The following is a 25120-nucleotide window of genomic DNA, read 5'->3' as shown; positions in this document are numbered from 1 at the left end:
TTATAGTCTTGTTAGTAGCCTATATTTAGTCTGACATAAGCCATTAAAATGCAGACTTTGTCCTCTAGCGCCACCTATGGATTCAATCATTCCACCCGGAAGCCGAGCAGTGTAGGAATGTCCGGTGACGTCAGGGTGTGCCTCCATTAGGAGCTGCAGCTGTTCAGACAAACAACAACACAACCGGAGCGACGGGCTGGCTGGGCAAACACGGTGTCAGTGCGTTCAGCCGGGCTACCAGGTCCAAATCCCGGGAGCTCAAACTCTCCTTTCCCACCCGGGGCTTCGCCGGTTTCTAACCACGGCCGCTCTCGGTGAGGAAACTCTGGCCTCCGCTTCCTCCTCCTCCGACTCGGACACCGGCGGCGCGTCGCCGCCCCCGCGGAAGAAACACCGAGCCTCGGCGGCGGAGGGAGCAGGAGAGCCCGGGGCTTCAGCAGCCGCGTCGGGCCTTTCTGGAGCTGTTCTCGGACTCGCTGCTGCCGCCTCTTCGTCTTCTTCGTCTTCTTCTCAAGCCGCCTCCGCCATTCACTTCAACCGCAGCGTCGTCAACAACCTCGGCGTCAACATGCAGGCTAACGGGGCCGGACAGGGACCGGGGTCGGACCCGCTCTCCTACCTGAACAGCGCCCAGAACGGGGAGTCCTCGGGCGGCGGGACTCACTCCAACGGACTCCTGCCCGGTACGAACAATGGGACCAGTGTCGGTACCAATAACGGGGCTGCGAGCGGACCGGGCTCCGGGACCTCCGCCGCCTCCACGGCCTCGGGTTCGGGCTCGGAGGTCGGCTCGCTGAAGAAGAAGAAACGTCTCTCGCAGTCCGAGGAAGATGTCATCCGACTAATAGGACAGCATCTCCACGGGCTGGGGCTCAAGTAAGTTTACGCAATGTGTCATTCGACGGGATAAGGCTCATTAAATGTCTTTTAAGAACCACACATGAAACCCCGTGAACAGAATAGACATGGTGGTGAAATGCTGGGGATATTGGAATGTGTCCTAGCGCTAAAACTAAAGCCGTGTTGGGTTTGACAGACAGACATGGGGGAGGGGGCTGGTGGCTAGCTGGACTAGCCTGGCTGGTTGGAAGAAGGGGTCCATCTTGCACAATAACAATGCTAGCTGACGTTAGCTAAGCTATAACCACCACTAGCATGCGTGGCTGTGGGTGATCCAAACATTTATACACAATAAAAGATCGCTTTTAACATGGACTAAGGCGTCGACCTCCTGGTTGAGCAGATAGTCCAGGCTGTGGGTGTTGGGTAACGTTAGCGGATGCTATAGGTTTTTTACAGGGATTTACATGCCGTTACATAGCTGCTAATTCAGCCACAGATCTGCAGATTTCTGTTTATAATAAGTACAGGGATATCAAACACCACCAGCATCACTTGTCACTATAGGGATTTGATAGAAAAATAATTTGGACAGTGTTTGTGGAGAAAGGAGCACTTTGCGGGTTTTGAGAGGAATGCCTGCTGGATTGCGCAAAAGTGCGGAGACCAACAATAACAGCGCAGATGTGTTTTCACTCGTGTTTTCTCTGGTTAGGCGATGAAAACACCTCGATCAAAACAGTTAGGACCTCCTATTGTATGTCTACTGAGTGCGTCTTGGCAGTCCCTGACTGTTTATTTGGATATCAATTCACCGTCTTTTCTACAGTCAACCAGATTAATCTGTAGTAATATCATTTTTGTCTGCAGTTGCCAGACTGTTAGTAATGTCAGCGTCGTTTGTGTGACAAAGAACTACACAAGCACCAAGTATTAGTCAGGGATTTCCATTTTGACATTTCAGTTAAAAACAGCACATTTCACTGCTCTTTGTACTTGTATGATGTAGCATGTGACCAATAAAGTTGACATCTCGATCCAGCCGTACAGTGAGTATTATCTGTAGGCCTGTGTTAGGGGTGATCGGTGCTTCCCCTCCAGTGTGCGGTTTCATGGCGGTGCTGGAAGCCAGCTGTTTTAGATCAGAAACCGTGGTTCAATCTAATTATAGATATCGCCTGCTGAACGCATCGAGCTGTATTTCGACCTTCTTACTTCTAAATCGCTTGTCACCGACATGGGCCGCTAGTGTACTGGTTCGACAGACACGGCGTTGCAACGCTGCCATTACACGGACATGTACAGAAAGCTGTATGTGTGTTTACGTGGAGGAGGTACATTGTCTGCTTGGGAGCGGACGCCCCTACGTCCCGGATGCGGGAGTGCGTGCGAAAACCCGTGCAGGACGGACTGGGCCAGTGACGCTTGGAAACATTGTGCTGCGCCATTCGTTTGATACCTGAGGATGATGTCATTATGCCGAGGTGTCAGACCCCCCCCTCCTCCTCGGCAGGCTGCTAGGGTCTAAACAAAGATATCCCAGTGTGACAGCTCTGGTACGAACACCTTATTATAAAGTCGCATCACTTCTAGTGTTGGACGTGCTGTAGATCCCATTTGGCTGCTTGTGTTTTGATGTTAATGCGTTTAATAATTCAGCATGCCTTTTCTGATAGGAGTTCATGTTGTCCCTTACTCATCCTTCTTTGTTCGCCTCTCTGCCGGGTATATCACTACTATTATGTGTATGTAGCAGGTGATGTCACGTCTCTGTCAGCTAAGCACAGTTTACATCATCTGTAAAGTAACATCACCAACCCCATCTCTCTGTCTTCAATTTTACCCCCCACACCTCTCTCCCCCTTCCACCCCCTCTCTCTCTCTCTCTCTCTCTCTCTCTCTCTCTCTCTCTCTCTCTGCAGTCAGACAGTTGACCTGCTGATGCAGGAGTCGGGTTGCAGACTTGAACATCCCTCAGCCACTAAGTTCCGCAACCACGTCATGGAGGGAGAGTGGGACAAGGTGGGTTTGAGGTTACTATGGTTATAACAGCTTCCTGCCGTGTGTGTGTGCGTGTGTGTGTGTATGGTCAAGCATCCATATGGCTCAAGGTGTGATATTCACGCACATAACAAAATACACTTTTTCAGGTACTACGGTGTGCAGACAGCTAAAATAAAACCCCAACTGAATGTTGGACTACTCATTACTGAAGTTCCAGTTTATTAGACTGACCCATAACCTGGGCTTAATCAGGTCCATTTCACAACACTTTAACAGACAGTTTAACCATGACATCAGTTGTCAGTTATTGATTGACTTCCGTATGGGGGAAGGAAAGCTACTTTTCTCCTTTTGCCATATAAACCTGTGTCCATTAAACCCAGCAGTAAGGCCGCATGACCAATGGGGGTTGTTTTTTCTTTCTCATTAATTTAGCCTAAATGGGAGTGTCATGTTTTATGCCCGCCTAGGTGCTGATCGCTAGCGTTGTGGTCATGGGCTCCCAGCGTTTTTCGGAATTGAAAATGGTTCTACTTTTGCTAAAACACAGCGCTCATCAATGCCCCTTTAATCCTAGCCGACCAATTGGACCAAAGAAGGGGCGGGATCAACACTACAACAATAATGACAAACATGGAGAAGTTAATCATGTTGGGGTGGAAGAAAGCTTGCTTTTTTTGATATGGTTAACGCTGATTGTGTGATAAGTGATTACAGTTGGTTAAATACAGAACAGACCTGTAGCTGCTCTGAGGCTGATGTTTTCCAGTTGCCTGGGAAGTGGCCAGGAATGACGTCACATTCCAGAAACGTTCCGCGTTCCAGAAACAACAAGACGAAAAACCCACTTTAACCTGATCTTTTGCAATACCAGTTCTAGCCAAGTTAGCCATTGTTAGCAATGCCAGTTGATAACAACACACTTTGCTTTTAGTTGAAAGGGGGCAGAAACTTTGGGACACACAGCCTACTTTCATGAAGTCTATATTAGCCGCTAGCTAGCTAGCTAGCTTTCCTATAGCAACAGTCAACAATGGAGAACTATTTTGGACTGAGGTCTGAAAGCTAGGGATGTGCGCAGAGACTATTTTCAATGAGGACTACACAGTGATTTTGTAACTGATTATACGACTAGTTTAACTCTTCTTTTTTTTTTTAAATGGACTTGTATGATAAGCTAATTGCTTGCTAATAAGTTCAACAATATATCCAAGCACTCAGCAGCAGCCAGCCTGCACTCGTTGAGCAGGGCTCCTGAAGTCACTCGCTCTCTTTTGTTTTCCAGTGTAAAACTGTAGTTCAGCCTGTCTTTACAGATTATTACTTGGCAAATAACTCAATGTGAGTTATTTTGTTTAATTTAAGAACAGTAGACTAGCCTTATAGCCTGTAATGTTTCAGTAGGCTCAAATTAGAACATTTATATTAGACTATCAAAGTAATTAAGTAGCTAAGTAGCCTTGAGAACCAATGGCTGGTGGCCCATAGGGCAGGAGCCTATCTCCTGATTCCTTAGCGTGAGGCAGCTTGATGTACAAGTACACCCCCTGGATACGATGCTAGTATGTCGCAGGGACTTACCCCCAAACCGATCACTCATGCTGAGTGCCAAGCAGGGAGGCATTGGGTACCTTTTTTTTTATTTTTTAGCTGCGACCAGCAGCTCTATATCTCGCTCTGTTGGTTGGTTGGTCCACAAAGCCTTTCCTGGATTACTCAAAGTCTTTGACCCAAAAATGCTCTAAATTTGCATGTCTGCACCTAGAGACCATGAGTAGCCTAACCATGCCAGAAAGAACGAGAAATGCACCGGGCTCCGCTCATTAATGCATTTTGTTGGTGTAATCGAGTTGAAATGGTTATCCAATCCAATCCACTTTATTTCTTTAGCACATTTAAAAAACACAAGGTTTCCAAAGTGCTGCACACGAGAACAATGTCAGACACTCTAAAAACTAAAACAATAAATCACAAGACTGTTAAAGCAAATACACAGTGACTCAAGACTAAACACAAGAGCTCGAGACAATACAAACACAAAAACACAATTCACTCCAGCTGTAGACATACACAACACAAAAAATGACAATAAAGCACATAGACAAATAGAGCACGGCTCACACTGAATCAAAAAGCCAAAGAAAAGAGGTGGGACTTAAGGCGAGACTTGAGTGTTTCAAGGGTGGGGGGCATTTTCACATGGGGAGGCAGGTTGTTACATAGTTTAGGGGCTACTACTGAAAAAGCGCGGTCCCCTCTGCCGAGTTTTGGGGACAACAAGCCTCAGCTGATCAGTAGACCTCAGAGCCCTGGAAGGGGTGTGCACCTGAAGGAGGGCTGCAATGTTCTGAGGAGCCCATCCATTTAATGATTTGAAAACAAAAAGCAAAATCCTAAAATGAATTCTAAAATGTACCGGAAGCCAATGGAGGGAGGCCAGGATAGGTGTAATGTGCTCATGTTTGCGCGTTCCTGTTAACAGATTCGCTGCAGAGTTTTGGACCAGCTGTAAACATTCAAGGGAGGCTTAATTTACGCCATTTACGGCATAAAGGGCGTTACAAAAGACCAAACGGGCTGAGATAAACGCATGAACTATACACTCAAAATTCTTAAAAGATAGAACAGGTTTGAGTTTAGATAACAGCCTCAAATGATAAAAACTGGACTTGACCACAGAATTTATCTGCTTGTCGAGTTTAAAAGCATTGTCTATTTTGACACCAAGATTGGTGACCAAGGCTTTACATGAGGCTGCAGGGGTCCCAGGTCCATAGAGGAGGCAACATCGCCACTTGGTCCAAAAAAATTACTTCTGTTTCACTTTCATTGACATTTAGAAAGTTTAAGGACATCCATGCCTTAATGTCCTTTAGACACTCCAACAAGGGCAACAGTGAGCCATTATTTCTTTTAAGGGGCAGATAGATTTGAGAGTCCTCTGCGTACAGGTGGTAGGAGATGCTATGCTTTCTTAAAATATAACCAAGCGGGAGGAGATATAACGAAAATAAAATGGGTCCCAAAATAGAACCTTGGGGAACTCCACAGGATAGGGGGGCAGAAGAAGGTAAAACTATAAAGGTATAAATATAGCACACTTGCACCATTGAAAATTAAGCTTTTTGGTGGTGTAACTGATGGTGGTTTTTATTAGAGGTGCTCGTCATGTATGAACACAACTGAACATACTTGTTTACTTGTGTATTTTTTTTTTCAATCAGCCATTACAGAAAATAACAGAAGACATGTTACAAAACTATATACAGAAATTAAGTCCAGTGTTCATTCCTCGGGGGGGTAAAAAGGACGGGTACTAGCCCAGTGTCCGTGCCTCTGGGAGGGTTAGAAGCGCACTAGCCCAGTGTCCGTGCCTCTGGGAGGGGTAGAAGCGCACTAGCCCAGTGTCCATGCCTCTGGGAGGGGTAGAGGGGCACTAGCCCAGTGTCCATGCCTCTGGGAGGGGTAGAGGGGCACTAGCCCAGTATCCATGTCTCTGGGTTGGGTTCTAAGTTGGCTTATGCTACATCCCTCCATTGAGTTTCGTGAAAATCGTAGTGGTAGTTTTTGTATAATCCTGATATGTGACGGATAATACTGTTTTTTTTGTTTGCTTCAAGACTCAAATTAAAAAGAACACATAGTGAAACCTGGCACTCAAGGTGCAAAACCTCAGCCCAGATGTGCATGTAGCTTATGATTTATATGTAGGCTAATACCACAGGATCCAGGCAAAGAAAATGTAACTTTTCCTAATACAGTATTTATCTGATTTGTTTGTCATGAATCAGATATGATTTAGTTTTACATGCATAGAAACATAAGACAATATTGGGCGTAAACAGCAAAATAAAAAAGTGGATATCAAAAGCTGAACCCAGGAACCGAACCCGGGTCTTCGCATTGCTAGACTGATACATTACCGCTCAGCCACCGGCAGTACATTAAACCAGGCAAGATAAGTAGACATAAAGGGAAGGAAGCCGGTCCAAGTATGGCAAATATTGTTTTCTTTTAATTCATGTATCCGCCCAGTGATTCTGATCTGCACCAAAATGTAGTGTGTTCTAACTTGGCCCATGCTCCACCCCTCCACCCAGTTTCATGTGTTCTAACTTGGCCCATGCTCCACCCCTCCACCCAGTTTCATGTGTTCTAACTTGGCCCATGCTGCACCCCTCCACCCAGTTTCATGTGTTCTAACTTGGCCCATGCTGCACCCCTCCACCCAGTTTCATGTGTTCTAACTTGGCCCATGCTACACCCCTCCACCCAGTTTCATGTGTTCTAACTTGGCCCATGCTGCACCCCTCCACCCAGTTTCATGTGTTCTAACTTGGCCCATGCTGCACCCCTCCACCCAGTTTCATGAAAATCGCTCCGGTAGTTTTTGTATAATCCTGCTATGTGATGAACGAACAAACAAAATAACACACACAACTGAAAATATACCCTCTGCCAGCGGTCGCTGGGCGGAGCCAAATACCATGATTCGTAAATAGGTGGCGCTATAGTAACCGATTTAAAACACAAATTTCAAAATGCTGGCATTTATATGCTGTTTGAAGAAAATGTATACAACTTGGTCCACTTATGTCTTTCCTTGTGGGGACAAATTTGCCTCAAGAACCCATAAGGTCCGTTTTATTGGATTTTTCTTCAGGTTTAACATTTGGCAAAACCTATAAAAGGAAACTTAAAAGCTGAGAGATCCAACCCAAGATGGAGGACAAATTAAAAAAAAAAAAAAAAAAAAAAAATTTGGATACAATTTTCAAGTGCTTATAACTTTTTGCAACAATAATCTAGGAAACTGACTGCATGGGTAGCCCACTACCACGTTCTACCCTGTCAAAACATTTGCAGATAACTCATAAAACCAGGAAATGGCAGGCATTTCAAATTTGACCATTTTGGCAAATTGGGAAGCTAATGCAAATGCTAATATAGCGCTACGACTAGAAGCTTTATAGCTCACTTTAATCGGCTGGTTATCGGTTGGTTGGTCCACAAAAATTGGGTCTGGCTGCACATGTATGTATGTGGTCGCCGCTATTGCGAATTTGCGCTTTTTATAGTCTTTGGTATGACTCGGCCGGGGATCGAACCACCAGTCTCCCAAAATCAGGGCGGACACTCTGACCACAAGGCCACCGAGCCTCTTGTGTGTTATTGCTTAATTAAATCCTGGTTCTACTTTCCGAGCGCACGATAGTTCGCTAGGGTCTGCGTGATGAGTGTATAGGAGTTATTAATACTTCCAACTGACCACCAGGGGCATCAACAACTACCTCTCTCCATTCCATGATTTCACGTTGAGCTCACCTCACGGACAAGTTTCTTTTTTTTAACTGCAGTATCCTCCGAAATGTGCACTCAACAAACACATTCAGTGGATCTCAGCCCCATACGGTCCAGGCATATACTTGGTTTTTACATACCCCCAGGACTATACCCTGAACACCAAATGTTTGTTTTCTCAACAAAATAGTACTTGGCAGCTATAAGACACGAGTTGGCATCTGGCCCGAGTGCAGTGTAGTTTGTGTTATGTGACCATTAACATAGCGCAGTTGGCTGAACTCGTATCACCTCAAAACACTCTCCAGCAGCCTGGCTTTATGGCTTCTATAAAAAGACGTCATGTTGAAAAGTTCCGCATAAAGTTACTGGTAAAGTTGAGCAACAAATCCAAGTCTTTGAGTTATCGGCCACAGGATAGTTTAGACCAAAAAGACCTTGGTGTGGACATCCTCCACCACACCCAGGAACACTGTGGCGGCCGGGTGCCTTACTATTGGCCATGTGTTGTCATATGTCTTTTTGTTTTTGTTGGGGGTTTTTACACGGAGGGAAAGTGCTGACCTGACCCTCTCTCTCTCTCTCTCTCTCTCTCTCTCTCTCCCTCCCCCCCCTGCCCCCCCCCTCTCTCTCTCTCTCTCTCTCTCTCTCTCTCTCTCTCTTTCTCTTTGTTTTGGTCCAGGCTGAGAATGATCTCAACGAGCTGAGAGCGCTGATGCATTCTCCCAACGCCATTGTGGTGAGCCTCCCGACCCCAACCAGGCAGGCCGGGGCGCATTCTAGAATGGTTCTTTAGAATCCAGCCTAAAGATTCTTCTGTACCTCCTTCTGTTCAGAGGGACTGGGTTTGTGTAGGGCTCTGGGTGAATCTGTACCTTCTTCTGTTCAGAGGGACTGGGTTTGTGTAGGGCTCTGGGTGAATCTGTACCTTCTTCTGTTCAGAGGGACTGGGTTTGTGTAGGGCTCTGGGTGAATCTGCACAACGTATGGGTTATGATACAGGCTAGCTTGGGTCACTGTTAACAGTGAAATGTCCATGAAGTTATGACACTTAATAATGAGCAGCCACCAAAAGGGTCTTCATGCTTCCGTCTTCCTGTCTTTTCTGCCCATCTCTCTCTCTCTCTCTCTCTCTCTCTCTCTCTCTCACTTACCCCCCGCCCACCCATCTCTCTCTCTCTCTCTCTCACTTACCCCCCGCCCGCCCATCTCTCTCTCTCTCACTCTCACTTACCCCCCACCCGCCCATCTCTCTCTCTCTCTCTCTCACTTACCCCCCGCCCGCCCATCTCTCTCTCTCTCTCTCTCACTTACCCCCCGCCCGCCCATCTCTCTCTCTCTCACTCTCACTTACCCCCCACCCGCCCATCTCTCTCTCTCTCTCTCTCACTTACCCCCCGCCCGCCCATCTCTCTCTCTCTCACTCTCACTTACCCCCCACCCGCCCATCTCTCTCTCTCTCTCTCTCTCTCTCTCTCTCTCTCTCTCTCTCTCTCTCTCTCCCCCACTGCCCGCCCATCTCTCTCTCTCTCTCTCTCTCTCACTTACCCCCCGCCCGCCCATCTCTCTCTCTCTCTCTCACTCTCACTTACCCCCCACCCGCCCATCTCTCTCTCTCTCTCTCTCTCTCTCTTCACTTCCCCCCTGCCCGCCCATCTCTCTCTCTCTCTCTCTCTTACCCCCGCCCGCCCATCTCTCTCTCTCTCTCTCCCCCACTGCCCGCCCATCTCTCTCTCTCTCTCACTTAACCCCCGCCCGCCCATCTCTCTCTCTCTCTCTCTCTCACTCTCACTTAACCCCCACCCGCCCATCTCTCTCTCTCTCTCTCTCTCTCTCTCTTCACTTCCCCCCTGCCCGCCCATCTCTCTCTCTCTCTCTCTTACCCCCGCCCGCCCATCTCTCTCTCTCTCTCTCTCTCTCTCTCTCTCTCTCACTTCCCCCCTGCCCGCCCATCTCTCTCTCTCTCTCTCTCTCTCTCACACTTACCCCCCGCCCATCTCTCTCTCTCTCTCTCTCTCTCTCACTTACCCCCCACCCGCCCTTCTCTCTCTCTCTCTCTCTCTCTCTCTCTCTCTCTCTCTCTCTCTCTCTCAACTTACCCCCCACCCGCTCATCTCTCTCTCTCTCTCTCTCTCTCTCTCTCTCTCTCTCACTTACCCCCCACCCGCCCATCTCTCTCTTTCTCTCTCTCTCTCACTTACCCCCCACTCCGCCCATCTCTCTCTCTCTCTCTCTCTCTCTCTCTCTCTCTCTCTCTCTCTCACTTCCCCCCTGCCCGCCCATCTCTCTCTCTCTCTCTCTCTCTCTCTCTCTCTCTCTCTCTCTCACTTCCCCCCTGCCCGCCCATCTCTCTCTCTCTCTCTCACTTACCCCCCCACCCGCCCATCTCTCTCTCTCTCTCTCTCCTCTCTCTCACTTACCCCCCACCCGCCCATCTCTCTCTCTCTCTCTCTCTCTCTCTCTCTCTCACTTACCCCCCACCCGCCATCTCTCTCTCTCTCTCTCTCTCTCTCTCTCCACTTACCCCCACCCGCCCATCTCTCTCTCTCTCTCTCTCTCTCACTTACCCCCCACCCGCCCATCTCTCTCTCTCTCTCTCTCTCTCTCTCTCACTTACCCCCCACCCGCCATCTCTCTCTCTCTCTCTCTCTCTCACTTACCCCCCACCCGCCCATCTCTCTCTCTCTCTCTCTCTCTCTCTCTCTCTCTCTCACTTACCCCCCACCCCCGCCCATCTCTCTCTCTCTCTCTCTCTCTCTCTCTCTCTCTCTCTCTCTCTCACTTACCCCCCACCCGCCCATCTCTCTCTCTCTCTCTCTCTCACTTACCCCCCACCCGCCCATCTCTCTCTCTCTCTCTCTCTCTCTCCTCTCTCTCTCTCTCGCTCCCCCGTCCACCCATCTCTCTCTCGACCCCCACCCTCCCTCCCCGGCGTCTCTTCCCAGCGTATGAAGTTCCTGCTGCTGCAGCAGAAGTACCTGGAGTACCTGGAGGACGGCCGGGTTCTGGAGGCACTGCAGGTGCTGCGTGGGGAGCTGACGCCCCTCAAGTACAACACAGACCGCATCCACGTCCTCAGCGGGTACCCTTCTCTCAACACCCACACCCAGCCATCTGCTCCGTTATGGACTCAAATTAATGCACACTTTCCATTACCTTCACATTATTTTTTGTACATTTACATTTTAGTAATTTAGCAGATGCTTTTGTCCAAAGTGTAAGACCACATTCATATCTGATTTTTTTTCAGATTCAGATAATATTATGTTACAATGTTGCACTCGGACCATAGCTCGATTCGTGTTCACAGCAGCAATATGGACAGAACCATCTCCGGGTCTGCTCTGGTTCTGAATACGCCTGCAACACCACGCACTTGTAAACAGTTTTGTGATTGGTCCAATTTTGTGGGAAGCTGGGGGGGCGATGGGGGGGGGACGCTGCATGATGTGAGTTGAGGTGAGAAAGTGGTGGGGAGAGTCAGTGGGGGAGGAGCCCAGGACTTCTCTAAAGTGACGGGTCTGGAGTCTCCTGGGAAAGACGGGTAGAGTCTGTATGCAGAAGCTCCTCCCACCATCGCGGCGCCCAATCAGAGAAGAACCTCGGCAAGGGGGAGGAGCAAGCCCCATAGAGACGGCGGCCAGCAGAGGTGGAAGAACGGAAACTGAAAATGAACGTCCGCCCCTTAAATCAAACCAATCTCCTCAATTAAAACTGGCCTCATTAATGCACTCAGCAAGTAGGTTTTCATATCACTCTTATCTAATCATGCTCATTGTCTCCGCCAATTAGTCAACGCAGATCGCTTTAGCGCATTCAGCATGACAGCCAACCCCTCCTGTCGTATCAGCGTTTAATCACTTGGACACGGGGCTCGGTCGAGTCAATCAACTCATTAGTTCTGCAGGAAGACATTAAGAGCACATGCTACGTCAAGTCTTAGTGGCACAGTCACACTTGTTCCAGTTGATATCATTTGGATTAAATGCTTAAAGGACAGGTTCAGAATTTGTCATTAAAAGCCATGTTAAAAGGTTATATACCATCATATACAACGGTTTCGTGAAACGGTGCACCCTCAAGATACAGCCCGTCGCCGCTAACACACTCAATCGATCCATAGGTGCATAGACACAATCCCTCAAATACACCATAAACTCTCATCTTCAAAGACAGGAAACTCACCAAGTGGTCAATGGTGTCCGTTAATGTTCTGAAAAGAAAATCGCCACAAAGCATGCTGACATTTTTGGTTTTGTTTTTCCACAATTCCGTGTTCCGTGTAGGGAAGCGGCTACGCTGACGGGGATTTTAAAGGGCTAAATCCATTTTGTAATGTGTTTATCATATACATGTTGCTCTCTGATGGTCCTACCAATGTACAACAATTGATATCAAACAACCCAGTGGTTTGTTTATTGTCAGCAGCATGGTTGAGTTTTCCTCGTTGTTCCTGACGTTTTGGTGACGTAGATCGAGGAGCGTTACCATAGTCCCGCCCTAGCGCCCAGGTTTCCTTCCGCTCTGAACGCCCGTTTGTTTCCCAGCCGAGTAAAGCGCGTCACATCAGGAATTATGCCGCATCGCTGGTCTGTTTTGGGCTGCAAAAATCCACACGTACCGCTACATCTTGTTCCAACTCTTAGTGAAGAAATTGGCACCCCTCCCCCTCCCCTCCTCCTCCATCTCATTGGTCAACGGGGCTTTCCCAGGAACCCATTCAGACAGACGTAATAAGATGGTTCAGGATAATAATAAGATGGTTCAGGATAATAATAAGATGGTTCAGGATAATAATAAGATGGTTCAGGATAATAATAAGATGGTTCAGGATAATAATAAGATGGTTCAGGATAATAATAAGATGGTTCAGGATAATAATAAGATGGTTCAGGATAATAATAAGATGGTTCAGGATAATAATAAGATGGTTCAGGATAATAAGATGGTTCAGGATAATAAGATGGTTCAGGATAATAAGATGGTTCAGGATAATAAGATGGTTCAGGATAATAATAAGATGGTTCAGGATAATAAGATGGTTCAGGATAATAATAAGATGGTTCAGGATAATAATAAGATGGTTCAGGATAATAATAAGATGGTTCAGGATAATAATAAGATAGTTCAGGATAATAAGATGGTTCAGGGGAGAAATGTGAGGTTTTTTCTGCATAGGACATTAAAATTCACTTTTGAGACCCCAGAAACCGATTTTAGGTAGGTAAAAAAATATGCAGTGCCCTTTAAAAAGGCCTTCACACAGAATTTGAGCATTCATTCCAAGTAATATCAACTGCGTGACTGTGCCCCATTAATCAGTCAGTTAATCCAGACCCATGTTTATACACTCGGCCTGTCTGCTAGCGCTGTCATTTAGATTAGTCAACAACACATGTTCGCAATGCCCATCGACCAATCACTTCCTCTTCGTCGTGCGGGTTAGGTGTTGTGTTCTCCTCTCCTCCCCAGGCTCGGGGCCGAGGGGCTATCCTTTTACCCCCCCGAGCCTTGGTGAGGGGCTATCCTTTTACCCCCCCGAGCCTGGGTGAGGGGCTATCCTTTTACCCCCCCGAGCCTGGGTGAGGGGTCACCCGGGCTATATATCCGGGCACACCTCCAGGAGCCACGTCACCGCTTCGTCATCCAAAACCGTCAGGCCACGCATTCCGTTGGGTGTCCGATATATCGGGCAGTCCTGGATGACGCGCGGTTTGTTCCTCAGCGCCACGCTCGCACGCCGCACAGGATACCAAGCCCCATCTGCGCACGGATGAGCGGAAGCGTCCGATCACACTCGCACTGTCAGTTGAGCTGTATAAGATTTGTCGCAGCCAGTAGGTACCTGGCTCGGTGACCCGCTGATGAGGGGGGCGTGGCCTAGGCTGGGCTCCGTGACTGTTCTCTGGCTTGTCTCTGTTGTGTGGTGCAGCTATCTGATGTGCAGCCACGCCGAGGACCTGCGCGCCAAGGCGGAGTGGGAGGGCAAGGGCATGGCGTCGCGCTGCCGACTGCTGGACAAGCTACAGAGTGTGTGCAGCCAAAAACACATACACACGCTGGATGACACACACAAACACACACACACACCAATGTACCCCACTCTTGCTCAGCGCTCTCCCTCGATGACAAAGTGACCCCGGGTGTGTGGCGTTGTGTGTTTGGCCAGCCTACCTGCCTCCGTCGGTGATGCTGCCCCCGCGCCGGCTCCAGACGCTGCTCCGGCAGGCGGTGGAGCTGCAGAGGGACCGCTGTCTCTACCACAACACCAAGCTGGACAGCAGCCTGGACTCCGTCTCCCTGCTCCTGGACCACGTCTGCAGCCGGTCAGTACCGCCGCCCTGTACCGGCACTGTAGAAGTACTGGACTCACCCCAGACGTCTGCACTTTCAGGACTTGGGTCAGTTGGTTTCATTGTGGTTTGTGGTGGGGGTGGGGGTGTGTGTGGGGGGGGTAGGGGGGGGCAAGTGTTGGGTAGTATTTTGCAGATGGTATAAGACTGTCTGGAGCTGGGCAACGAGGAAGTGTTGCCCATTAGACCTGGATGAATCCCAATTTGCCAAATTAGAGGCATTTATTTTCAAATCAAACTTTATGAATATAGCGCATTTTATACACAAAGGCAACACAATGCGCGTTATAGAAAGGAAGTCAGGGACGATGTACATATAGTGATTTTCATCATTGTCCCCCTCTTTATCTCCTGTTTTGGTGCCATCTTAATTTATTAGCTAACCTGCCTCTCTCCTGGTCATGTGACCTAAGCTAACCTGCCTCTCTCCTGGTCATGTGACCTTAGCTAACCTGCCCCTCTCCTGGTCATGTGACCTTAGCTAACCTGCCTCTCTCCTGGTCAGGTGACCTTAGCTAACCCGCCTCTCTCCTGGTCATGTGACCTTAGCTAACCTGCCCCTCTCCTGGTCATGTGACCTTAGCTAACCCGCCTCTCTCCTGGTCATGTGACCTTAGCTAACCCGCCTCTCTCCTGGTCATGTGACCTTAGCTAACCTGCCTCTCTCCTGGTCATGTGACCTTAGCTAACCTGCCTCTCTCCTGGTCATGTGACCTTAGCTAACCTGCCTCTCTCCTGGTCATGTGACCTTAGCTAACCTGCCTCTCTCCTGGTCATGTGACCTTAGCTAACCTGCCTCTCTCCTGGTCATGTGACCTTAGCTAACCTGCCTCTCTCCTGGTCATGTGACCTAAGCTAACCCGCCTCTCTCCTGGTCATGTGACCTCCACCCACAGGAAGCAGTTCCCCTGCTACACCCAGCAGATCCTGACGGAGCACTGTAACGAGGTGTGGTTCTGTAAGTTCTCCAATGACGGAACCAAGCTGGCCACCGGATCCAAAGACACAACTGTCATCATCTGGCAGGTGGACTCTGTGAGTGTCTCTCCACACACACAAACACACACACACACACACACACACACACACACACACACACACACACACACACACACACACACTTATGTCCCTCCTCCTCCTCCCCTGGTCAGGAGAGCCACCAGCTGAAGCTGCTGCGGACCCTGGAGGGTCATGCCTACGGCGTGTCCTACCTGGCCTGGAGCCCCGACGACGCCTACCTGATCGCCTGCGGACCCGACGACTGCTCCGAGCTCTGGCTCTGGAACGTCCAGGTAACCACGGCCACCGCCACGCCCAGTCCCCGGGCGGGGGGGGCGTGGTTTCGGTCAGAGGACTGAGAGTCTCTCTGATGTCACTGGCTATCACACATCCCACTGTTGAGCGTTAACGGACAGCTCCACTCCCGTGCCGCCTCCATATCTGTCCAGGGCTGTTCTTCTGCAGCGGAGGTGTTTTTACAGACCTGTCCACCTCTCTTACTTAAAGGACATTTCTGCGGTTTTCTTACGTTAAAGGAGCACAGACGTTCTAATCTACCATTTAATGCTTCATATTTTCCCCACAAAATCACAAAGATTGGATTTGGGGTTTTTGGAGGGTGGAATTTGAGCACCTGTCACTGGGCCTGTTTGCCCTTTGATGTTTTGCCGGCATATTTCCCATATATACAAAACAGCTACACTGACGGTGATTAAAAAAGGGCCTACACACAGAATTGAACCATTTAATCCAAATAATATCAACTGAAACAAGCATGACTTTGCCCCTTTTAAGACTACTTTCTAGTATTTTCCACAATTATACTGTACATCCTGCCAGATTGTTTGTCCAGGCGTTCACTGTGTCACTAGATGCATGTTTCAAGGGGATGTAAGAGGGAATGAGTCCCTGCAGACCCGCTGTCTAATCACACAGTGAAGGATGCACAAACAAGATGCATGGTTGTTTGCAAACACACACAGCAGGATATGTAATAGTGGGGGGATGTAAGAACATAGCCTGAGCATCAGAAAACGAGAGAAATGGTGCTTTGAGGATATGAGGAGAGGAGGCCTGCCGGGCTGACAGACGGTAACTAGGCAGTGCACTCAGTGACCTCCTGCTCTCTCTCCCCCCCCGGTGGTCAGACGGGGGAGCTGCGGACGAAAATGAGCCAGTCCCACGAGGACAGCCTGACCAGCGTGGCCTGGAACCCAGACGGCAAGCGCTTCGTCACCGGGGGGCAGAGGGGGCAGTTCTACCAGTGTGTAAGTGTCCAGTAGACTGACTGTGTGTGTGTGTGTGTGTGTGTGTGTGTGTGTGTAGGCCAGCTGTTAGGACTGTGTGTGTGTGTGTAGGCCAGCTGTTAGGACTGTGTGTGTGTGTGTGTGTGTGTGTGTGTAGGCCAGCTGTTAGGACTGTGTGTGTGTGTGTGTGTATGTGTGTGTGTGTGTGTGTAGGCTAGCTGTTAGGACTGTGTGTGTGTGTGTGTGTAGGCTAGCTGTTAGGACTGTGTGTGTGTGTGTGTGTGTGTAGGCTAGCTGTTAGGACTGTGTGTGTGTGTGTGTGTGTGTGTGTGTGTGTGTGTAGGCTAGCTGTTAGGACTGTGTGTGTAAGCTGCTTATAGACTGGACTCTCCACCCACTTATTGATGAGCTAAACATTAACCTGGCTGACCCTCTTAAGACATGAGGTTTACCTCGTCTGACTGTCAGCATCGCGTGTCTGTTTATCTGTGTCAGTTTGATTGTAGGAATGTTTGTCATTTATTCATCCTAGGGTCTTGTCTGTGTGATATATTGGTGTATTGTTTGTTGGCGTGTAGGACTATTAGTCTGGTTGTTTGCGTAATTGTCTTTCAATATCTGTGAGGTAATTTGTTGGACCGTGTTATTGTGTGTGTGTATAGAATTCCCTGCCTCTCAGGACATAAATTGTTAGGCCATTAGAGTGTGTGCATGTGTGTCTGCGTGTGTGTGCGTGCGTGCGTGCGTGTACGTGCGTGTGCAGTGCATGTGTGTGTTGTAGCGATTGACCAGGTCTGTATCTGCTCCTCAGGACCTGGACGGTAACCTGCTGGACTCCTGGGAGGGCGTGCGTGTGCAGTGCCTGTGGTGTCTGAGTGACGGCCGGACCGTGCTGGCCTCCGACACGCACCAGCGCATCCGGGGTTACAACTTTGAGGACCTTACGGACAGAAACATGTGAGCATGGCCGTTCCTCCATGTGCCTGACCAAATATCTGCCTCAGTCCCACCTCATTCATGTCACAGTCCCTTATGGTGCCATAGCGTATGTCGAAAAAATAAAGAGCAGCGTTGCGATTTTACTGCGATGCATTTTCCATATTGACTTTATAGATGTACTGTATTGGAAGGGAATGACCACAGCCCAGTGACCGTTGCACTTTTGTGTTTGCCTCTTGCAGAGTTCAGGAGGACCACCCTATCATGTCTTTCACTGTTTCCAAGAACGGAAGATTAGCTTTGTTAAATGTAGCAACTCAGGTGAGCCACTGGACTGTGTGTGTGTGTGTGTGTGTGTGTGCGTGTGCGTGTGTGTGTGGCGCTTTCACACCTGCCTTGTTTTTGTTAAATGGTTAAATGGAACCAGAGTTTGTTTCCCCCCCCTTGGTGCGGTTCGTTTGGGCACGTGTGAACACAGCACTCGCACTCAGGTGAGGACCAAAACAACCAGAGACCTTGTGGTGGTCTCGGTACCGTTGCAAATATACTCTGGTACGGTTCCTTTGTGGCAAGAACGTGATCCGACCTCGATCCCACCCAACTGTAGCTTTGCTCATTTTGGGATTAAACCAGCTCCCGTAGCCATAACAAGCCAACTGCACGGCCAGTAATCTGCTAATTTCACTAGCTAACATTAACTAATGTTGTTACATTGCTAACTAACATTAGCTTCAGGGGTTTGAGTTAGTGCTGTGTGTTTAGCTATAGAGTTTGATAACTAGCTAGCTGCTGTTGTTCATAGCTATGGAGTTTGATAACTAGCTAGTTATAGAGTTTGATAACTAGCTCGTTACTGTTGTTCATATCTATGGAGTGTGATCACTACTGGCTAGCTACTGTTAATAGCTATAAGTTGTATAACTAGCTAGCTACTGTTGACCAACCATAATAATGGACCAGCTCAGTTGCATTTTAATTTAATTTCACCGTACAAAATGCTTTGACAAATCTAGATCAGACCATAAACTAGAGTTTACCAGTAGGTTGACAATGCTAGCCAAAGCTTTCCATAGTTGTCTTTAACCTTGCTAGTTTTGGGCAGCTCTACAACCTGTTCTGATTTTAACGGTGGCGCAGCAAGCAGCATGCTTGCGCCTCAAACAGTACGGTGTTCATGAGACTCCTTGGCCTCAAATCTCCTGAGCTGCCCTGGGGAAGCGCATACTTTTAATGTTTATATGCAATATAGCTAGCTGGCTAGTTATTCTCACAATTGATTAATGCAATGTTAGGCTAATCTTAATAATGATGTGTCTTTGATTTGTCAGGGTCCCAGAGCTCATGTATGAGCTTGGTGAAGCTACTAGCAAGCTTTGATCAGTGCTCTTAGGTAGGGCTGCCACCCGTCCCGTATAATAAGGGAGAGTAAGGGATCGTCCTGTACTGAGAAATAAAATTCACTGTCCCTTACTGAATCAATACGGGACACGATTTGTCCTGTATTTTCGTGCACACCCCACTCTAATGCATATAGCCTACACTACTACCTCTTCACATGCTTGGAATGATATGAGAAATAACAAAACCATAGCCTATGCGAGAGCGCCTAGACCAGGTACGGTAATAGAACGGCGTCATGATTGAAGGCAGCCTTAAAACTTACACAGTGATGATGAAACTTATAAACAACCATTATGCCAATGTCTGGTCTCTGTGGTCGTCCAGGTCATTTGCTATTTCCAAGTTTACCAGACCAAACATTTTGCCCATGTCTATGATCTGATGTTTATTGATTTGATCTTAATATGATTCAAGATTCAAGAAGTTTATTGTCATGTGCATGGTTAGACACAGTGGTTACACCACACAATGACATGATTACTTTGCTTTGTCCTCCAGTGGAGGGAGGGAGGGAGGGAGGGAGAGGGAGAGGGAGAGAGAGAGAGAGAGAGAGAGAGAGAGAGAGAGAGAGAGACCTAGTTTACCTCTCTGACACCATGATGATAGATAGATATATACTGTATCACTAGGGAGGAGAGAGAGAGAGAGGATGAGGGGTAGATTATGGATGGTGAGAGGCTAAGAGTCATTTCCAAGCCTGATGGCCTGTGGATAGAAACTGTTTGAGTCTAGCTGTCCTGGACACTTCGGTAGCGTTTGCCTGATGGCAGCAGTGTGAAGAGGATGTGCTGAGGGTGTGTGCTGTCCTTAATGATGTTCCCAGCCCTCCTGATGGCCCTGGTCTGGTAGATGCTCTGGTCTGGTAGATGCTCTGGTCTGGTAGATGCTCTGGTCTGGTAGATGCTCTGGAGTGAGGGGAAGGCTACTCCTGAGATGTTCTGTGCCGTTTTAATCACACGCTAGAGGGCCTCTGAATCAATGTAGCTGTGCCTACTCTTATTGGCTATTTATTTACTTCATTCATGATGAGAATAGCAGAGGACTTTGAACTTGATGCATTAAACATGAATGGGTGCAATTCACTAGAATGCAGGAAATGAGATGTCTGACACTCATAATCTCATGGGGGAGGACCCCCAGACCCCTGCTTGATTTGTGTTCTGTTCTATTTTTCCCCATTGAAGGTGGCAACCCTACTGTTGGGTGGTCTTAAAGCTACTAGCAAGCTTCCATCAGTCCTACTGCTAGGTTGTGTCAGAGTGAGCACTGGAAATGTGTGTATATAGCTTATATCAAAACTGATAACCTACCACCACCGATATAAGCTTGTATTTCTAAAGTATAGGCAGAGTACACAGGCTGTATGACAGCTCAACAGAAAGGAGGTCCTACTGGGCTGGAGTTATTACGATATGATGCATAATCATTGCTTCCCTTGGTTTTACTGTGAGGCAACACCTTGTATCTGATATCAAAGCTCCGAACCGGTTCAAGGAACGGAAACAGAAACGGGAACGAAAACGAAATGGTCTTTAATTGTTCCCGAACAGAAAAGTTCATTTTAAATCTTTAAAACTGGTTAATAACGTTATTTTTCGTTCTTTGTAGTAGGCCTATATAACTTAAAATAATTTTAAAAAAGAAGAAAAGAAAAAAAGCGGAGCCTTTTAAATGTATTAAATTTGTAGCCTACATCTTGTCCTGTTTTTGTAATGTAGCCTAGGCCCCTAAATCTGTTATTTCAGTCAGGATCTTAAATGCTAGCTTAGCGAAATGAAGAGATTTAGATATTACAACAACACACCATAGCCTAGTTCAGACGTTTATGGTATGGTGAGAGATTATTAGCGTGTGGATACAGTCGTAGCCTATACAGTACCATATAGGCCTAGTGCCGTCTGAATAGGCCACGAGTAGGCCTAACGAAGCGCTCCGTTGAATGGCTATAACTTCCAGTCAGGTAAGGGCTTTTTATCGGCCTAGTGATCAAGAGATAGGCCTATTAAATGTTCACTAAATGATGTTTGCTGTCGTACAGGCATACAAGCAGCAGCAGTCTGGCCGATGTCTCTGAAATGTGTATCGCCACAAGAGAATATTTTTGTTTGCTATCTCAACTCAACTCAAATTTTATTTATAGAGCACATTTAAAAACGACTGTGGTCGAGCCAAAGTGCTGTACAGGTAGTTGGCAAGACATAAGTTAATACATAATAAATAAATAACATAAAACATTATAAAACGAAATAAAAACAAACAATAGGCCTACAGGCGCAGAATAAAATAGCTTGCAGCAACAGTACAAGACAATATTTTAAGAGGATGATGAGCTATGATGATGACTTACAGTATGATAGACCTGCGCATAGTTTACGGTGTGGATTAAGGGCATACGGGAATAGGACTAATGTTGCCTATTTCTTGTAAGATAATCAACAAGGCTTCACTACAGCACACATCACCAAGGCTAATAGTGTTGGAAATAAGGCCACCACAACCCTAGACTTGTTGATTATACCTTACAAGAAATACTGTAGGCCTATAGAGTCTTAATAGGCTAACACCCCCGGAACGGTGAACGGAACGTTATTTTTCGTTCTTAACCGGTTCAGGAACGCTATGTTGGTGGCGGAACACGAGAACGGAAACGTTAAATATGCTGGTTCTGCTCGGAGTGAACCGATATAATAAAATAATTTAGTTTTTAAGCCCTGTCTGATATACAGCAATCCTATCAGTGATGCCTGATTAATCATTTGTCAATTATTTCACACCTTTTTACCCATAGCAGGCATAATGCATTTCACAGGCGCGTCCTCACGTGACTTGTGGCGCTGCGTTTTGGCTCGCTTCACCAACTCAATCAACTGATTCAGACCAGAGCAAACGAATGGGTGCGCAAGCGATCGAATCAGCAGGAAAATGAAACCGCGTATTATTCTCTCATCTTGTGCGAACCAAGGAAGCGGACTATCAGGTGTGAAAGTGCCCGGAGTGCATCACGTTTGGCCATTGAGCTTGTGCGTGCCTGTGTGTGTGGGCGTGTGTGTGCGTGTGTGTGCCTGCCTGCCTGTGTGTGTGTGTCCGTGTGGATGTGTGTGTGGGTTAGAGATGGTGAGTATGTGTTGGTGCCACTGATCCCTGTGTGTGTGTGCGTGCGGTAACGTACCCCCCCTTCCCTTCCCGGCAGGGAGTGCATCTGTGGGACCTGCAGGACCGGGTGCTGGTGAGGAAGTACCAGGGCGTGACTCAGGGCTTCTACACCATCCACTCCTGCTTCGGAGGACACAACGAGGACTTCATCGCCAGCGGCAGCGAAGGTACATCCATCCATGCCATTTCACATATCGCTGTCGGGTGAATAACACTTCATTTTTGAGTTTCTTGATTTTTTTTTTTGCATCAATTAAAATCTGGGAATACCCCTTTCAACCTTCTGAACACCTCCCAGCCCAGTATTGCTTTAAATAAGAATGATGGTTAAGAAAAATACATTTAAAAATAAATTGCAGCAAATGAGAATGCTTTCTGGCATTGCGAGATGGCCAGTTAAGCAATTCATACATGATACAATGATGGGTACAATATGGACACCTCTAAATCTACACAGACTGTATACTTCATTTAGAGAATGAAGATGAGATTCAGAGGTGTTCTGATAAACAATATCTGCATAATCCAGAATAGGTAAAACTAACTGAGAAATTATTTTTCTTACCTGAAGGGTGAAACAATTTATTGAGCGGTATAATAATTGCAGACTGCAATTTATTTTCTTAATGACTGAATCAATATGAGGCCTAAAAAAAAGTTCAGGATCCAGCCATACACCCAGATATTTAAATACATCAGCAAGTGGTGACCCATCACAGAAGTTCATACTCAAGTTGTTACATGTACAAAGTGTGTATCTAGTGCCAAATAGCATGCTATAAGAATTTTTTTTCAATATAAGTTTGTTGTTATAAAACCAGTTTTGAACAGCATTAAAATCAGATTGCAGAGAGCTTTGTATTTGATAAATATCAGAGCTGGATGTATAAATAAGTGTCATCAGCATATAAATGAACATTACAATCAGAGCATATTTTTGGGAGATTTTTAATAAAGATGGGGAAAAAAGGAGGGGACCTAAAGAAGAACCTTGTGGCACACCTTTGTCCATAATGAGATAACCTGACTGACTACCATGATAAACAGTACAATGTCTGTTATGTAGATAAGAATTGAACCAGAATAGAGCCTGTTCCGGAATAGAGCCTGTTCCGATAAACTTCCGAGTGAAGTTTATCCAAAAGTAGGTAATGATCAACCAAGTCGAAAGCCTTGGTGAGATCTATAAAAATTGAGCCAGTAAGCTGACCCTCTTCAAAAGATAACATCATTAGTAAATTTTAGGGAGAGCAGTAATGGTGGAGAAATTTGGTCTGAAGCCAGATTGGGATAAGATGTCAGTCATTCATGTAATGAGAACTGTTTACAAATGAGTTTCTCAAAAATGTTTGCAATGGCACTAATAATGGAAATGGGTCTGTAGTTCATCAGATGGTCACCACCTTTATGGAGTGGATTCATATTTACGCATTTCCAGATGGAAGGAAGTGTACACGTTGACAGAGATAAGTTAAATAAGTCAGCAAGAGGATACATTAATATATGACAGGCAAGCTTAACAAACCTGCCCTCCAATCCATCAGGACCAGCGCCACTACACTCATCGTCACTGATAGCATGCATAACTTCCACAGGTAGGATTTTTCTAAAGGAAAAAGAACTGCTACCAGTATATCTACACCTCTGTCTATTATTAGTATATCTACACCTCTGTCTCCTCCAGACCATAAAGTGTATATCTACCCCCCCCCCCCTGTCTTCTCCAGACCATAAAGTGTATATCTACCCCCCCCCCCCTGTCTTCTTCAGACCATAAAGTGTATATCTACCCCCTCTCTGTCTCCTCCAGACCATAAAGTGTATATCTACCCCCTCTCTTGTCTTCTCCAGACCATAAAGTGTATATCTACCCCCCCTCTGTCTCCTCCAGACCATAAAGTGTATATCTGGCACCGGCGTAGTGAGCTGCCCATCGCGGAGCTGACAGGACACACGCGCACCGTCAACTGTGTCAGCTGGAACCCTGCCATCCCCGGCCTTATGGCCTCGGCCTCTGACGACGGCACCGTGCGCGTCTGGGGCCCCGCGCCCTTCCTCGACACGCAGGAAGCGGACGGCATCAACGGTAATGAGCCGTCAGCTCCCTGGTCAAACGCTAAAGCGCGTTGTTGGCCTAGAGCTGAAAGGCTGCTACTGTGACAGCTCATCATTGCTAGCATTTTCGGTAGCTTAATGCTAGCGTTTTGGTTGCTAATATATAATGCTAATGTAATGTGAATATTTCAAACTGCAAAATTTGTCTGTCTTGTCTCTTCAGAGAACTGCAGTAACATGGACAGTTGATGGTGACTTTGGAACCGAAAACTTCTTCTCTTTAACACAAATATGACAACATAAAAAAACAAAAATATCAGAACGAGCGTACGAAATCCAACACCGACAAGAGAAAACAACGACAACAAGACAAGCAAAAACACAAAGTAAACACGTCTTGTGATGTGTGAGGCGACTGTGGGGGGGATGAGCTTGAACACAACTCTTAGAAGAACCGGGTCTTCAGCCAAAACCCAGAACCAGTGACCTGAAGAACCAGCGAGCCTGGGAGATCCATTCCTTACGCTGGTTACGCTCCTCCGACTGACGCTCCATCCCGTAGCAAGACCATGGCCACACCAGGGACTCGACACCATCTACCCCATCGTCCCCAGGAAACCCGCCTCCACGCTGGGCCTCCGGGCTGCCCACCCCCCCCCCCCCCCCCCCCACCCGACGCCACACAGCCATTTCAGACCAGCCGTCTTCCGATTGGACTGTGTCTGTCTGTGTCTCGCTCACGTACCTGTGTGTGTCCGTGGGGGAGGGGAGGGAGGGAGGGGGGGTGGTAGGGGCGGTCACAAAGTCTTTTACTCTGTTCATTTTCTC

At 47.4% G+C, this 25120-nt stretch overlaps 1 protein-coding gene across 2 annotated transcripts; it reads left to right on the top strand.

Moving 5' to 3' along the window:
• The first annotated feature begins 146 nt into the window (after positions 1–146).
• On the top strand, positions 147–25120 carry LOC311321606 (WD repeat-containing protein 26). Of its 2 annotated transcripts, none has more exons than XM_084453603.1 (14): positions 147–876; positions 2763–2862; positions 8828–8884; positions 11091–11227; positions 14078–14175; positions 14315–14546; positions 15395–15533; positions 15650–15790; positions 16646–16765; positions 17556–17701; positions 17926–18004; positions 22275–22404; positions 24129–24323; positions 24516–25120. In XM_084453603.1, the coding sequence occupies exons 1-14, from the start codon at positions 569–571 to the stop codon at positions 24539–24541; spliced, it is 1908 nt and encodes a 635-aa protein (XP_084309729.1). In that variant the 5' UTR covers positions 147–568; the 3' UTR covers positions 24542–25120. The 2 variants fall into 2 exon arrangements, with proteins under 2 accessions (XP_084309729.1, XP_084309728.1); XM_084453602.1 differs by having other exon boundaries at positions 425–876; positions 14315–14471; positions 24516–25119.

The sequence above is a fragment of the Borostomias antarcticus genome (assembly GCF_949987555.1).
Source record: "Borostomias antarcticus genome assembly, chromosome: 19".
NCBI classification, from domain to species: domain Eukaryota; kingdom Metazoa; phylum Chordata; class Actinopteri; order Stomiiformes; family Stomiidae; genus Borostomias; species Borostomias antarcticus.
Note: the sequence above shows the minus strand (reverse complement) of the source record. Positions and strands in the feature narration are given on the sequence as shown.